The following is a 14511-nucleotide window of genomic DNA, read 5'->3' as shown; positions in this document are numbered from 1 at the left end:
ATTCAGAACAGGTTGTAACACTCAGTGCTGTTGTTTTGTGATAACTGGTTCAATATTTAGCAAATATGATTGAAAACTGATATCACAACAGTGTGGTAGATTACCAGTGGTTTAACAAGACATCCATAGATTATGGTTCTCTTTTGTGTCTGTTTCACTTTCAGTCTTCTGTGAGAAGATCAAAATGAACATTCCAAGTTCATCCTCATCCTCTTCCTCCGAGCGGAGTACCACAAGGCAGCCTTTCGAAGTCCCAGAAGGCTACAAATTGGTGAAAGAACTGGGACATGGAGGCTGTGGATTAGTGCTGGAATGTGTGAAAAACAGCACTGAAGAGCATGTGGCTATAAAGGTGCCCAAATGGAAGAATCTGGACCATGAGGTAGGACACCGATTTCAGCTGAACAGTGACACAAAAAAGACATTGTTTTAAAAAGAGGTAGTACCACTACAAGATTCTGAGTAGTGGTACTGGTCATGTTATGTACTTTTTAGTTGTTGAGAAGAACTGATACGACTATGTGGCTCAGCAAACGCATTATCTCTCCACAGGCGGAAATCATGAAAAAGCTCACGAGCCACAACTCAAAGGAGTCAAACATCATTGAGTTCAAAGGAGATGTCTTCATGAAAAACAAGCGACTCCTGGTGTTTGAAAAACTGGACATCACCCTGCAGGACTATGTGCAGAATCTACCACAGCCAATGCGACTGGAACACGTCCGTACAGTTATTCAGCAGGTGTGACCTTCTATTGTCTCCTTATATTTCTCTCCTTCAGTGGTGCGAGAATCAACATCGGTGGTTCAGGAACCTTTACAACTTCTACTTTTATTGTCATGTGACAGATTTCTTTAACAAACTCCTGATAAATGTTGTTACTTGCAGCTGGCTGTAGCTTTGAATGCAGCAAAGAGTGCTGGCATAATCCACGCTGATGTGAAGATGGACAACATCATGATGGTGGATCATGTGAAGCAGCCCTCCAGGGTCAAACTCATTGACTTTGGTTTGGCCGAGTACAGGTCTAAAGCCAAAGCAGGAGACCTATGCCAAGTACCTGCATATAGGTATGAAATACTGATACATTTTAAACATTGAGAAATCTTTAATTCAGCGCTGTCTCCTTACTGTCTACTGTGTCACATCTTCATTTGATGTTTTTTCCACATTCAGAGCTCCAGAAATCACCCTGGGCCTGCCGTATTCAGAGGCCATCGACGTCTGGTCGTTAGGCTGCGTGATGGCCAGGATGATAACTCAAAATCGTCTCTTGGCGTCAGGCTCAGAATACTGGACCGTGAGTAAATTACTGCAGCTGAAACACAATAGAAGCCGTCACAGGATTAGCTTCAGATCTAACATGGTGTTATGTTTTGTTTGCAGCTCCGACGCGTGATCCATCTGCTGGGTCTGCCGCCACAATATCTCATCGATGCTGGCCAGAGATCAGGATTACTTTTTAAGAAAAGGCCTAACGGTTTGTGGCGGCTGAAGGTACAATACTCCTACTGTGATTTTACCACTGACCTCTACTCACTCAATAAGATAAAGACTTTAGTAAGCATCATTGTTTTCTTCTTTCAGACACCTAAAGAGTATTACTACGTCTACTACAACAACAAAGGTCCCAAGTTCAACTCTCTGGATGAAATGATAACAGTAGGTAGTTTAGGAAGCAGCAGCTAGTTGCTGAAAAGTCCCGTTCATTTATGGTATCCACATTTCACGGTGGAAGGTGATTTGACCACTGTTGGACTTTCAAAATGTTTTCTGCACCAGATGTGCTCTGAGACGGACAAACCAGCAGAGGCTGATGAGAAAAGGGAGTGCACCGAGCTGCTGAAGGCGATGCTTCAGTGGGATGAGAAGGACAGAATCACCCCCAGTGGTATCCTCAACCATCCCTTTATCACCAAAAGCTACCTCAGCAGCAGCTCCTCCACCAGCAGTTGGTAAGTGTGTTTCTATTTACTTTGTACATAGGTTGTGAGACATTAGCAACCCAGCAGGTGACAAAAGACTGATATGGACTTTTGTTGATCTCCATGTTTACATTCTCTGCTTGTCGGATGTAAACCCAACAGTGTATGTTTCCTTTTTTAGCGATGAGCCTAGACCCTCCACCAGCCTGTCCATCACGGTTAATCCTGCAGACCCTGAAAACAAAATTAACCTGACAGGCTTGGCTGATGAGGACAGTGACCAGAAGAGCAGTGAATATGAGGACTGTGAGGATAGTAGCAATTATAAAGACGCCGACTACAATGAGGACAGTGACGTGGAAGAGGAGAAATACAGAGAAAACATCAAGGCTGAGGAGGAAAAGGATCCTGTCAACAAGGAGATCAATGAGTATGAGGACAGTGACCTGAAGAGCAGCGAGTATGAGGACTGTGAAGATAGTAGCGATTATAAAGACGCTGACTACAATGAGGACAGTGACAATGCTGACACTGCTGAACACACTGAGGACAGCAAGGATAATAATGATGATAAAGACACTGAGGTCAGCGAGAAGGAGCAGAGGAAGACAAAGAAGAAGAAGAAGAACTGCTTCCAACGCACCTTCTCTTGGATAAAGAAGACGTTCTGCTGCTGCTGTGTGTCCGATGTGATGGACTGAGCAGCACTGATAGACTGGATTCACATTTCGGACAGTTCCTGACCTCAGCATCCTTCGCTAGGTTTATTGTTCTCTTGTGTTTTAATCTCATGAGTTTTCTGTATCCTGTTCTCACTCTTCTTTCCCCTCACCCCAACCGGTCGAGGCAGATGGCCGCCCTGTCTGAGCCTGGTTCTGCCGGAGGGTTCTTCCTGAAAAAGGGAGTTTTACCTCCCCACTGTCGCCAAGTGCTTGCTCAGACAGGGAATCCAAAGAAAACTTTGGATTTGTTGGATTTCTCTCTGTAATTTTGTCTTTACTTTTCTAATTGAAGTGTCTTGAGATGACACATTGAACAGGTTAATAAAATTTATTGAAAATGAATTGAAAGGTTCACCCAAAAAGTGTCTGGATTTTGGTCACATGGTTGGTGCTCACAACTGGCCTGAGTCAGTCATGGCTTCTCAGTGGCCGTGCAGAGCAGAGAATCTTTGGGTTTCTTTTTTTACCATTTCCATCATTATTTTTGGTGAATTTATAAATTTGACATTTTAAAGAAAGTGACTACAATGAAATCTGACAATTTTAAGCTTATTTTCAAGATGTTTTCTCTATGTAACCACACAAAACTGATGGTATTTATTCCAAACAGTCGGAAAGTTGAACCACTCTTTCCATTTTACAGTTTCTGGCTTCAAAAAGAGTGTGCATTTTGAAGATATTTTAAAAACAAAACATGCCTTGTAAACAAAGTGATGTTACAAGGGTTAAAGGTGACAAGCACATCTCATTGCAATGAGTGATGAAGCTATTTTATCTGCACTCCGCAACTTACAAGTCTCCCATAACTATCAATCTTAATCATTTGTAATCCTTTACATTTTCATTGTGTAGTTAACTTTGCAGAGTCATTGTTTGCTCAGATGGTCAGGCATTTCCTCCTGGAGCTAAAATAGAGACAGTATTGGTTGTCATTGAAAAAAAAAGAATTTACCATTGAAAAAAATTGTGATTGAAAACACAATTTCCTCTATAGCCTTGAAGGTCGGACTTCCCCAAACCAAAGAAAAATAAATTACAAATCTAAAACAACCACATTTTCAAAGCAAAAAACATTCATATTATTGATTTTTTTTGTTATCCACTCATTCATTTTGCTGTCAAACTACAGTTCCAGTAGTTTCTCCTCTGTTTTCTTTTTTTCCACCACGTTTGTTTGTTTGCTGGTGTCGTGGTTTCTCTTAGATGTGCAGAGGTTGAATAACACGTCTGGTGACACTGTTGCTTTTCATGATCTAATTTTATTATAAAAAAGACAGCATCTGAACAGGCACCATGGTCTGCCTGTGGAGGATTCCAAAAGCCAATAGAGAATCTCTCAGAATGTAAAAGACAGCATCTGATCAGGAGCCATGATCTGCCTGTGGAGGAGCCTGTCAATTGATTCCTCCTCAAACAAAGAAGTCAGGTCACTTTTATAGGTTTTCAACATGTAGGGGGTTACAACAAATGGTTCTTTATTGCCTGCCATATGGGGAAAGCAGGGAGCATCCCCAAACAAACCCCCCTTCTCTACAGCAGCTGAAGAGAGCCTAAATCAACATTTTGGACAGAAGAACCCTTATAAAAACTCCTCCAACAGGGCTCTGTAAACAGGAGAACACATTCCAATGGCATGGGTAGAATTAGAAACACATCTGGGGTCAGAGACAAGGAACCACACAGGAGCAGACATATAATAAGCAACTCATATCAGATACGAGAACAAACAAAACAGATTCCATTCTACTAACTTATTAAGTAATACATATCTCAGATCCGATACCACACTGGGTCATCCTCAGCTCAGGAACTGTTATCAGCATTCAAGTAGGACATTTCCACGTCACATGTTAATGTAATTTGCGTGTTAATCTGTATTCACTGGGCTTTGCCTTGTACTACTCAGTTTTGCTCAGTACATCTGCAGCTAAGAGCAATTACCATGAAGATTAATGCTTTTCTGATTTGTCATGTGTAACTGCTTGTGTAGCCTAGCTTGGTGTAGCTCCCTGTCACCTTAGCCCTTCTGGGTTGAGTTCCTTCTACTTCCCGTTGGTCAGTCTATCCTGCCAGTTCCTCATAGCAGCTGACAGAGTGAACCCCCAAAGTTGCTGCCTCTTTCCCTCATCCTGCTCCAAGTCATCCTCTTTCACCATCCCTTATTTATATGTGCAACCTGTTACTTTGTCGAAAATAAACTCTTTTATATTATCCAGTCTGCTGCGTTTAACTGTGTGCATTTGGGTCTCTGACTTCCAGCAACAAGCAGAGCTTTCAGTGGAGAAAGAATGCAGGATGTAGCTCAATAAGAGCTTTATGGAACGAATTTTACTGTCAGTTAATCAGGAAAGTATGTTTTGCGTTTTAGCTCAAACAGAAGTTAAAGTACCAGATATCTGTGTAAAGTCATGTGGAAGAAGAAGTGGATTAAAGAACATTGTTGACCTTTTCCAACATATCTGAACAAGCAATCATTTTAGAAACACTGCCTACAGATAGACATTATGTTTCCAGACAAGTTGGGTTCATGTTTATTAACAAACATCCTCCACTCACACGCCACCTCTTTACTCATCTTTGGATTAGCCAGGAGTCAAAGGTCCACTACTGTGTCCATTTTCAGTAAATTGATGAAAGCCTTCCCTGAATTTGTCGTTCAATTTTCACCTAAAAATACTCCAAAGATGGTTAATTTCACAACGACTGCATGAACCCTGGTCTTAGTTTTGTTCAAAATCTGCTATTTCAGTGTGAGTAGCTTAAAACGCATCGGAAATAAATGTCTTTATATCCTGGCAGCTTTTAGTTTATACCTCCAGCTCTCCCGTTGTCTTTGTAAAGCAGCAAATGGTTGAGCTAAAATTTGCCTCAAACACACTCATCTTATTGTCTTTGTTTTTCCAATGAAAGGCACTTTTTAAAATTTCTGCTACTTTGCTGTACAAATGAAACTTGTTTGATTTGACTTACATTCATCTGGCATCATCTAAAGCCTAAAAGGCAAATACTTTGCACATTGGTTTTGCATGGGGCTGATAAAAGTGAGAGAAAGTCAGTCATATCAGCAATTGAATATCTGCAGTCACAGAGTAACAGATAAAACCAGGGAAGGATGGAAAAGGTTCTTCTATGCATCACAGCTGCATCAGGCAAGAGTTTATGTATTCTTTCTTTATCCTTTATGATTTTTCAGATTTTAATTCAGCATACTGTGGTGAGCTCCAATGTGGGAGCTTTAAGTAGCATTATTTTTGGTTGTGCAATACTGTTACTGTCATTGCTATTCAATGTATTATAAAATTTTGTTAGTAAGTTATTTTATAATCATGACATTAATATTAGAAGTGCTTTTCTGCTAAAAGTCATTTATACCTCAAATATAATCTTTATTTCTACCTGTTGCAGCAGGGCTGTTTACCGTCTCCTCTCTTGGTCAACGTAAGTACCACGCTGTTTATGAACGGAAAAACTGGACTGAAGCTCAGAGTTACTGCAGAGAAAAATACACAGACCTGGTGACTATAAAGAGAATGGAAGATGTGAACATCCTGAACAACATGGCCATTTCAAGCCAATTCTACTTGGTAAACAGCTCTATCAGTTCACTTTTGTCTACCACTGTGTTCATTTTCATGATAAAACCATTACAAATTTTGATTAATAGTGAATTTTAATTTGACAGGTATGTTTCTCCAGGCTGAAATTATATCAACAAATGACAAAAAACAGTTGTCAGAGAGAAACTCCGCTAAGAGCTCTCACGTAACATAAGAAGATCTTCACCAAATCAGAAAACACACGGAGACCAGTAGTTTTTTTATTTAACCTTTATTTAACCAGGTAAAAGAAAAAACCCATTGAGATCAAGATCTCTTTCACAAGGGTGACCTGGCCAAGAGGTCAGCAACACACGTCATGGTAAATACATAAAAAACAGTATAAAACATAACAATTTAAAATGCGTTTTTGTGAATGAAAAATCGCAGTAAAGGACAGAAGATTATCAAATATACATAACTATTCAGAAACACAGGCACTGCTTAATGGTTTCATGCTGTTTGTCCATTAGCAAGGACCGGAAAGCTCCAAGTGAGATGAGCTCTGAGAGCTTCAGTTCAGTCTCTATAGAGTTCCACGCTGTTGGAGCAGCAAAACTGAACGCTTTCTTCCCCAGTTCAGTTCTTACACGAGGAACAGAAAGATGAAAAACATCACAGGACCGTAAAGCATAGTGGCTTGTAGTTCTCCAAAGAAGAGAGCATAAATAAGAAGGAACCAAGCCAAGAATTGCTTTGTATACAAGTGTCAGCCAGTGCGTATACCTTCGCGCACTTAAAGAGGGCAACCCAGAACGAATGTACAGGTCACAATGATGTGTAAGGCGACCATCACCCGTGACAAACCTCAGTGCACTGTGATAAACAGTGTTTAAGGACTGGAGACATTTTGTAGGAGCACCGAGGTAGAGCACATCTCCATAATCAATCAGGGGCAGAAATGTTGCTGACACAAGCAGTTTCCGGGCTCTGAGTGAGAAACAACATTTGTTTCTGTAGAAGAAACCGAACTTGACCCTGAGTTTACTGACCAAGCCTGCAATGTGTGCTTTAAAAGAAAGCTCATGATCCAAAAGAAAACCCAGGTACTTATAATGAGAGACCAGCTCAACTGGGTTTCCTTGTTGAGTTACCACTGTTGGGACATTTGTGGGTAACTCACTTGTGTTTGAAAAGACCATGAGCTTTGTCTTTTCAGTGTTTAGAACCAATTTCAGAGTTCTCAGACGAGACGGTACAACATTAAAAGCAGCTTGTAAAAACTCAAAAGCCTGAGTGAGTGAGGATGAACAGCAATAAATAATGGTATCATCTGCATAAAAGTGATAAAATGCATTTGACACAGTAGAGCACAAACCATTGATATATATTGAAAATAAAATGGGTCCCAGGACTGAGCCTTGGGGCACCCCTTTGGAAACACCCAGAACAGTGGCGGTGGATCCAGCCACCTGCACACACTGTGTTCTGTTTGTTAAATACTCACTGAACCAATGAGTGGCAGATTTAGAAATGCCAATGTTATGTAAAATTTTAGTCAAGAGTTTGTGATCGACTGTGTCAAAGGCTTTAGAAAGATCAATAAAAAGAGCTACACAATATTTCTTACTGTCCAGGGCCTCGATAAAATCATTTAAAACTTTAAGACCAGCCGTAACAGTACTATGCTGTTTTCTAAAACCAGACTGAAAAGATGATAAAATATTATTTGACTCTAAAAAATCCTTTAATTGATCACTAACGATCCTTTCAAACAACTTTGCTAAAACGCATAATTTGGAAATTGGTCTATAGTTATTTACATTACCAGGTTCTCCCCCTTTTAACAGGGGAAGAATAAAAGCAGATTTCCAAACTTTAGGGATTTTATTACTAATAAAACTCAGGTTAAAAATATGTGCCAGAGGCTCAGCAATAAAATCAGCAGCCAATTTTAAAAAGAAAGGATCGATATTATCAGGCCCAGCAGCTTTTCCTGTATCCAGTCTCTTCAGAGCAATCTGAACCTCAGAGACAGTCACAGCAGTAAACTCAAAAGGGCTGATGGTGCCACCACTTGTTGAAGTCGGGAACAAGGGTGAGTTTCCACTGGGTGGGTCAACTTTAGTCAGCTCAGGATTTAAAGACTCAAACAAGGAGCCAGCAGAGATAAAATGATCATTAAAATAATTTAAAATGGCTGTCTTATCAGACAGAGGTCCAGAATCTGTAATTAAAGAGCTTGGCAGATCACTAGTCATTACATGACTGTTCGATTTTATGACCTGCCAGAACTTTTTGGGGTTGTTCAAATTTTTGGTAGATTCAGTTAGGTAAAAATCAGACTTTGCTTTTTTAATCTGAAAAGTGCATTTGTTTCGTAGCTGACGAAAGCTGAGCCAGTCTGCCTCTGATTTTGATTTCCGAGCCCTTGCCCAAGCGATTTACTTGCAAGGGTAACAGGACAGTGCCAGCTACAAAGCACTGTTCCCATACATGGTTTATTTATACAGAAGCAGGTGTGGGTGTCAGGATTCTGCCCTATTGCTGCCTCTTTGTTCCTTCTTCCACCTTTAGTTTGAATTTAACCTTTTTGATTCTGTTGTTTGTTGCTTTAATCTAAGTCTGTTGGTTCCCTCAGTGTTGTTGCCCTTTAGTGTGTGTTTTTGGCATGTCTCTCTGTCTCCCTCTGGCTGTGTTTTCACCTCATGTCTCTCTTCCACTCGCTCGTCCCCTGGCTCTGTCTGTCATCTCATTAGCTCATCACCCTCACCTGTTGCAATCAGTTCAATGCAATCCACCTGGTTTCCTTCCCTGTTATTTAAGCTCAGCCATTCCCCTAAGTCTTTGCTGGCACATAGTTGGATATCCATACAGTTCAATCTTCACTCCCCACTTACCCTCCACCACTGGATTATATCAGTTGTTGGACTTTGTCATTTTTCACCCTCTTCTGGATTAAGCTCTTTTGAACTCAACTTGTTTGGACCCTCATTTGCTCTTGTGTTTGTCGTTCATTGTCATTGTTTAAGTACCTGTTAGTCTAGCCGTTTTTGCCTTTGTCTAAGTTTAGTTTTTTGTCACCTTTTAGTTCTGCCGTTTAGCTGCTGTCAAGTTGTGTTTAGTCCACTTCAGTCTCGTTTTCTGTTGTAATTGGTGTTTGATTTTGTTAATAAATTCTTTTAATAATGCCTAGTGTGGGTTCTCCGCATCCACCATTCCCAACAGTGGGTACATGGCTGCATAAGATAAGAAGTGAGAGAGAGAGAGAGAGAGAGAGAGAGAGAGAGAGAGAGAGAGAGAGAGAGAGAGAGAGAGAGAGAGAGAGAGAGAGAGAGAGAGAGAGAGAGAGAGAGAGAGAGAGAGAGAGAGAGAGAGAGAGAGAGAGAGAGAGAGAGAGAACGAAAACACACTATGTATACACAGTTAATCCTCTAAGGCTTGATTATGATAAATGTATTTATAAATTCAACTCTAACAGCAGTAAAACATTGTGTTTCAGATGTTGGGGATGAACATGTTTTTTCAACATTTTCACTAACTTTAGAATTAAACTAAGTACACATAGTTCCCAACAAGTTCTGCATGTGTTGCAGTGTGTTGAGTAACAAGTACATGTTTTACTTTTACAAGTAAAACATGTACATCTTTTGACTTAATTACAATACAGTTGCTTTAGAAAGTATTCAGAACCTTTCTCCTTTTGGAAACTTTATTGTGTTTCAAATTTCATTTTAAATGGATGAAATTGGAATCGTTGTCAGTGAAATTACATTCAGGAACCTGAACTGACATGGGGGAAAATGATTTCACTGTAAGAAACATCATCTACAACATCATAGAATATTGATCATATCACTTTAATTCATGTAAAATTACATCTAAAGATGAACTGAAGTGGCTCAATAGATTTTTGCATAAATATTGTCGGGAGCAGCTTGAAGGTTAGCTGTCTTTGCTGGAGCATTGCTTGACCAACCCACTCCTCTCTGGATTGCATCAGTTTTTGGACCCTTTCTGCTTCCTCCCTTTTTTGTGGATTACTCCTTGGACTCAGTAGTTTGGATGGACTTCAGTCTTAGTTTCCCTGAGTGTGAGTACTCCCCTATAGCTCTGCTTTGCTCTACTGTTTGTTTTTCACCTCTGCTCCTCAGTCTAATTCTTTGTTTGGTGGTAGTTTTCATTTTGGTTCAATAAACCCCTTTTTCCCATCACACCTGTTTGCCTGTCTGTTGTCTGTGCCTGGGTTCTACCACCCCCCTCGTAACAGTCTCTCAGTGTACCTACAGTTTATCTGACAACTTTGGCATCATGTGTTAGTTACATTTACAAGTTCTTTTTCTCATAAAGTGTCTGTTTACTGTAGATCTGAATGGCTGTATCATTGCACTAACATTGACTCAGTTGCATAAAATACTGCACATTGTTCATGTCACAGTAATTGATGAGACGCATCTTTTAACTGTGGTCTGTTTTCAGGGCAGAATGTGACATTTGTCTACATAAACATCCCCATGACATGGACTGAGGCCCAGAGCTCCTGCAGAGCTCATCACACAGGCCTGGGGTTTTGGGGAGTGACACTATGACAGAGGACTTGAAAATGTGGAGGACTGTTTCCTGTGAGAGGGATGTGTTCAAAATGTCTGTGTATACCTCTGCCAGCTGTTCTGCACAGGCCCTCAGGGCCCTCGGTGCCACCTGGTCTGGTCCCACAGCTTTGCAGGGCTTCACCTGCTTCAGTGTTCTGAGGACCTGGGAGTGTGTCACCTGAAGTGGGGTCTCTGCTGGACTGCAGGGGGCCTTTATGGGGATGTCTGTGTTGTGCTTGAATCTGGCGTAGAAGCTGTTAAAATTGTCAGGTAGGGGGACGTTCCGGATTACAGCAGTGTCTGCATTTTTCCTGTGGTTAGTGACTGATTTTAATACATGCCACATGCTCCTTGTGTTATTTTCCCTGTAGCAGCCCTCGGGTCTTTGGGTGTATTTACTCTTAGCAGCTTTGATGGCTCTCTGGAGCTCATACCGAGCCAGCCTGTACTCCCCGATGTCTCCTGACTTGAAGGCTGCACACTGGATCCCGGTCTTGTGGCGAATATCCGCGTTGAACCAGGGTTTGTGGTTGGGGTACACACGTATAGTCCGGGAGGGGATACACACGGATGTACACCAGTCAGTATAACTACTCGCAGTGTCTGTGCACTCATGAATATAGTGACTAGCATCCTTGAAGATGCTCATGTCTGTGTCATCCAGACAGCCCTGCAGTTTTCCACTGCTTCCTCAGTCCACATCTTTACAGTCCTGATTGTGACTGGGTCTGCTTTAAGCCTCTTGGTGTAGGTGGGCTGTAGCAGGATGGTAAGATGGTCACATTTCCCAAAGTGTGGTTTGGAAACAGCAGTGTAAGCGTTTCTGACGTTACAGTAGCATGTATCCAGGATATTTTTCCCCTGGTGGGGAACTTGATAAACTGATGATATTTGAGGATGCTTTTCCTGAAATCACAGTGGTTACAATCTCCCACAACAATGAAAGCAGCTTCAGGATAGTCTTTCTCATGTCTGCTGATTGTGCTGTGCTGTTCTAAGTGCATTGTCCTCATTAGCTGATGGGGGGATGATAGAGAAAAACAAAAGCTGAAAAAAGTCTTCATCATGAAAATCAGAAGCCATACTCATTATTACAACACTATAAAAGCATTTTGTCTGATTCTGTTCACATGTATTCTGCAAGTACTGCCCTTCATAGCCTTCTTGGGTTTTTATTTCCCATATGTCTTACCTCAAACTTGAGTGTACCGAATATTTTTTTTGCAATGTACATCAAAACATAAAAAAAATGTCGTTTTTTTTTATGATGTAAGTGACTGAAGAACAGGTGCTGTGTGACCTCATGTCGGCAATAATCGGGAAAATATTATTTAATGTCTCAGCTCAAACAGAAGCTGGACCAAGAATGAGGGATCAAAGACATCAGACTGAGCTGGAGCAAGGGGTCAGATGGAAAAGTCTTCCACAAGGTCAAGGAAGAAGAGGAGCCCTAAAGGAGAGCTTTAACTCTTTCCTTCAGCAGCTGTTTGTGCTTGATTTTATGACCTTCCATGCAATGCTTCATTACTTCTCACAGAACACGTAGTACTTAGTATTTGTACAAATATAACTGCTTCATGTTACTGGATTGTTACTTCTTAACAACTGAAGTAGAAGAAAATGACAAGAAACACATTTTTGAAAGAGGGAAATTAATAAAAAAGCATTTTTTCTTGTTGCTATAACAATAAATTATTTTTACGCTGTTAAACAAAGTATACACTGAGCTTTTAAAGCCACTAAATAGCCTTCAATGTTCACTTTTTTTTACTCTATTTAAAAAAATAAGGGGATTTAAAAGGTATTGTTACTGATAACAAAAAAACCAGCAGCTCATAATAACTTCTAATTTGCTTTATTTCTAACTGCCAAATTGATAATAATTCAGAGAGATGCATTTGTCTGTGGCAGACTTTAGGTTTAGTGAATGATGTGAAATTATTATTCTGTTAAGCAGATACTTGCAACTTTTGGTAATTAATGAATCCTTTTTGTCGTTATTCAAGTAGTAAGACAAATATTTGCTGGTTGCAGACTCTGAAATGTGAAGATTTGCTTTTTTGTCATTACACAGCAGTACACTTATTACCTTTGGTTTTTGGTCAGTAAAAGAGTTTTTCAGCTAATAATTATGTTATCTATTTAGTGAGAATGGTTTGAAGCAACGTTCTTTAAGATATTTAGGATAAGACAGGATAATACAAGGTAAGATAGAAGACAAGAAAAATTTGTAGTGGTCATACTGTTTGATTGGATAGACAGCCGAAGTGTTGGATTAAAAATGATGCAGTCCCATGTTGAGAAGTGTCATTAATATTTTATTTCATGTTATTCTGCTTTTGCTTGTTTTTGAAATTTAGAGCATTAAAGAGTTATTTTACAACCAATTTCTGGTATATAAAATAAGAAACTCATCCTGTGTGAGTCATATGCAGCATTATGAAACATTGATCATTTTGTTATTGATCTATTATACAATATTCATAAATGCTCATAATGATTTTTATATGCCCTTCAATGACCACATGCTGCACATAGTTGGAATACAAATGAAAGGGGATTTAGAAGTTATTTATTATTAATTACAAGATATTATATATAAGTGATCTCTTGCTTTCTGTGAGTTTTGCTGTTATGTTAACAAACAATCCAGATGCAAACTACTCTTTAGCATAATTACAAGCTCAGTTGTTACGTAGCATCACACCAAGTGCTGAACCCAATCAAATCCAGTTAGTAATTGTTAATAATTTACATGGGGTTGTTCTTTGTTGGGTATTTTTGGAATGCGCTTTAAGTTTTTACATTCATAAAGTAGTCTTGTGTTGCACCAGGCTGGACTGGAAACTGCTCATTGTATTAATAGAATATTGTTTAACTGAAATGATATGTTTAGTTTTTGGAAATGAAACTTTAACAGGTGTGCTACACTCGTGAAGGAACTCGGAATTTTTATTTAAAAAAACAGTCTTTATGATGTTTAGTCCGTGAATGCCACATCGGGTCGTTTGCATGAGTTTTAAAAGCGGCGTTCCGTTTAAAATTCCGGTATCTCTCGGACGGTACCTGAAAGCAACCTCGTTACGTCATCTTGCTGTTACCGTGGACACAGTGCAAGCGTAACTCTTCATGTTTAAACAGTTGAGCAGGAATAACGTTAACGTTTGAAGCGAGCAGATTCTCCGATAAAATCGATGAATTTATGAGTAAGTGAACTTCGACTTGTTCAAATGAATGTTAAAGCTGGAACAGTGACTGAACCGTTAGCTAAATGTAACGTTAGCACGTTACACTCATCGTCAGGTTTGTTTCCGTTTGTCAAAGTTAGGCGGATAACTGATGGTGGTTCAGCTGTGGACCGGGAGGAGGACAGTCACAGGTCGTATCACTCAGGGGCGTCACCAGACCTAATACTGTACTGGGGCACACCTGGGGCACAAAGCATTCATGAGAGTGCGCAAAGTGTGCGAGAAAAAAAACATATTCAGCACTTATTCACATAAAAAAAACTAAATAGTTCTTTAAACCATTCAATAATATCAGACTATGTTGTTGTCTAGATCATTGATTAACCATCTGAAATGTACTGCGGTAATGCATTTGGCCTACTTGTGCACTTTACTCTCGACTTCTAAACCATTACTGATAAATGCAAATAGGAAGAGCAATGAATCTTTTGGAAATATTTATTTCAGTAAACATCTGCAAATTGAACATTTACAAATGTAAAAAAATA

The 14511-nt window shown here is 39.9% G+C and overlaps 1 protein-coding gene across 4 annotated transcripts in view; it reads left to right on the top strand.

The window, feature by feature from the left end:
- Positions 1-14511, top strand: part of ccdc135 (coiled-coil domain containing 135) — a 74895-nt gene that overhangs the window by 22738 nt on the left and 37646 nt on the right. Inside the window, exon 1 of one of the 4 annotated variants that reach the window (XM_051949798.1) lies at positions 13859-13981. The exons of 2 other annotated variants lie outside the window; for them this stretch is intronic. Coding sequence is in view for 1 of the 2 variants with exons in the window: in XM_051949796.1 (XP_051805756.1) it covers positions 13978-13981 (4 nt within the window). In the remaining variant the exon portion in view is untranslated. Of the gene's footprint in view, positions 1-13858; positions 13982-14511 lie in introns of those variants that run through there. One more of the 4 variants, XM_051949796.1, reaches the window with a different exon arrangement.

The sequence above is a fragment of the Acanthochromis polyacanthus genome, chromosome 6 (genome assembly GCF_021347895.1).
Source record: "Acanthochromis polyacanthus isolate Apoly-LR-REF ecotype Palm Island chromosome 6, KAUST_Apoly_ChrSc, whole genome shotgun sequence".
NCBI lineage: Eukaryota > Metazoa > Chordata > Actinopteri > Pomacentridae > Acanthochromis > Acanthochromis polyacanthus.
Note: the sequence above shows the minus strand (reverse complement) of the source record. Positions and strands in the feature narration are given on the sequence as shown.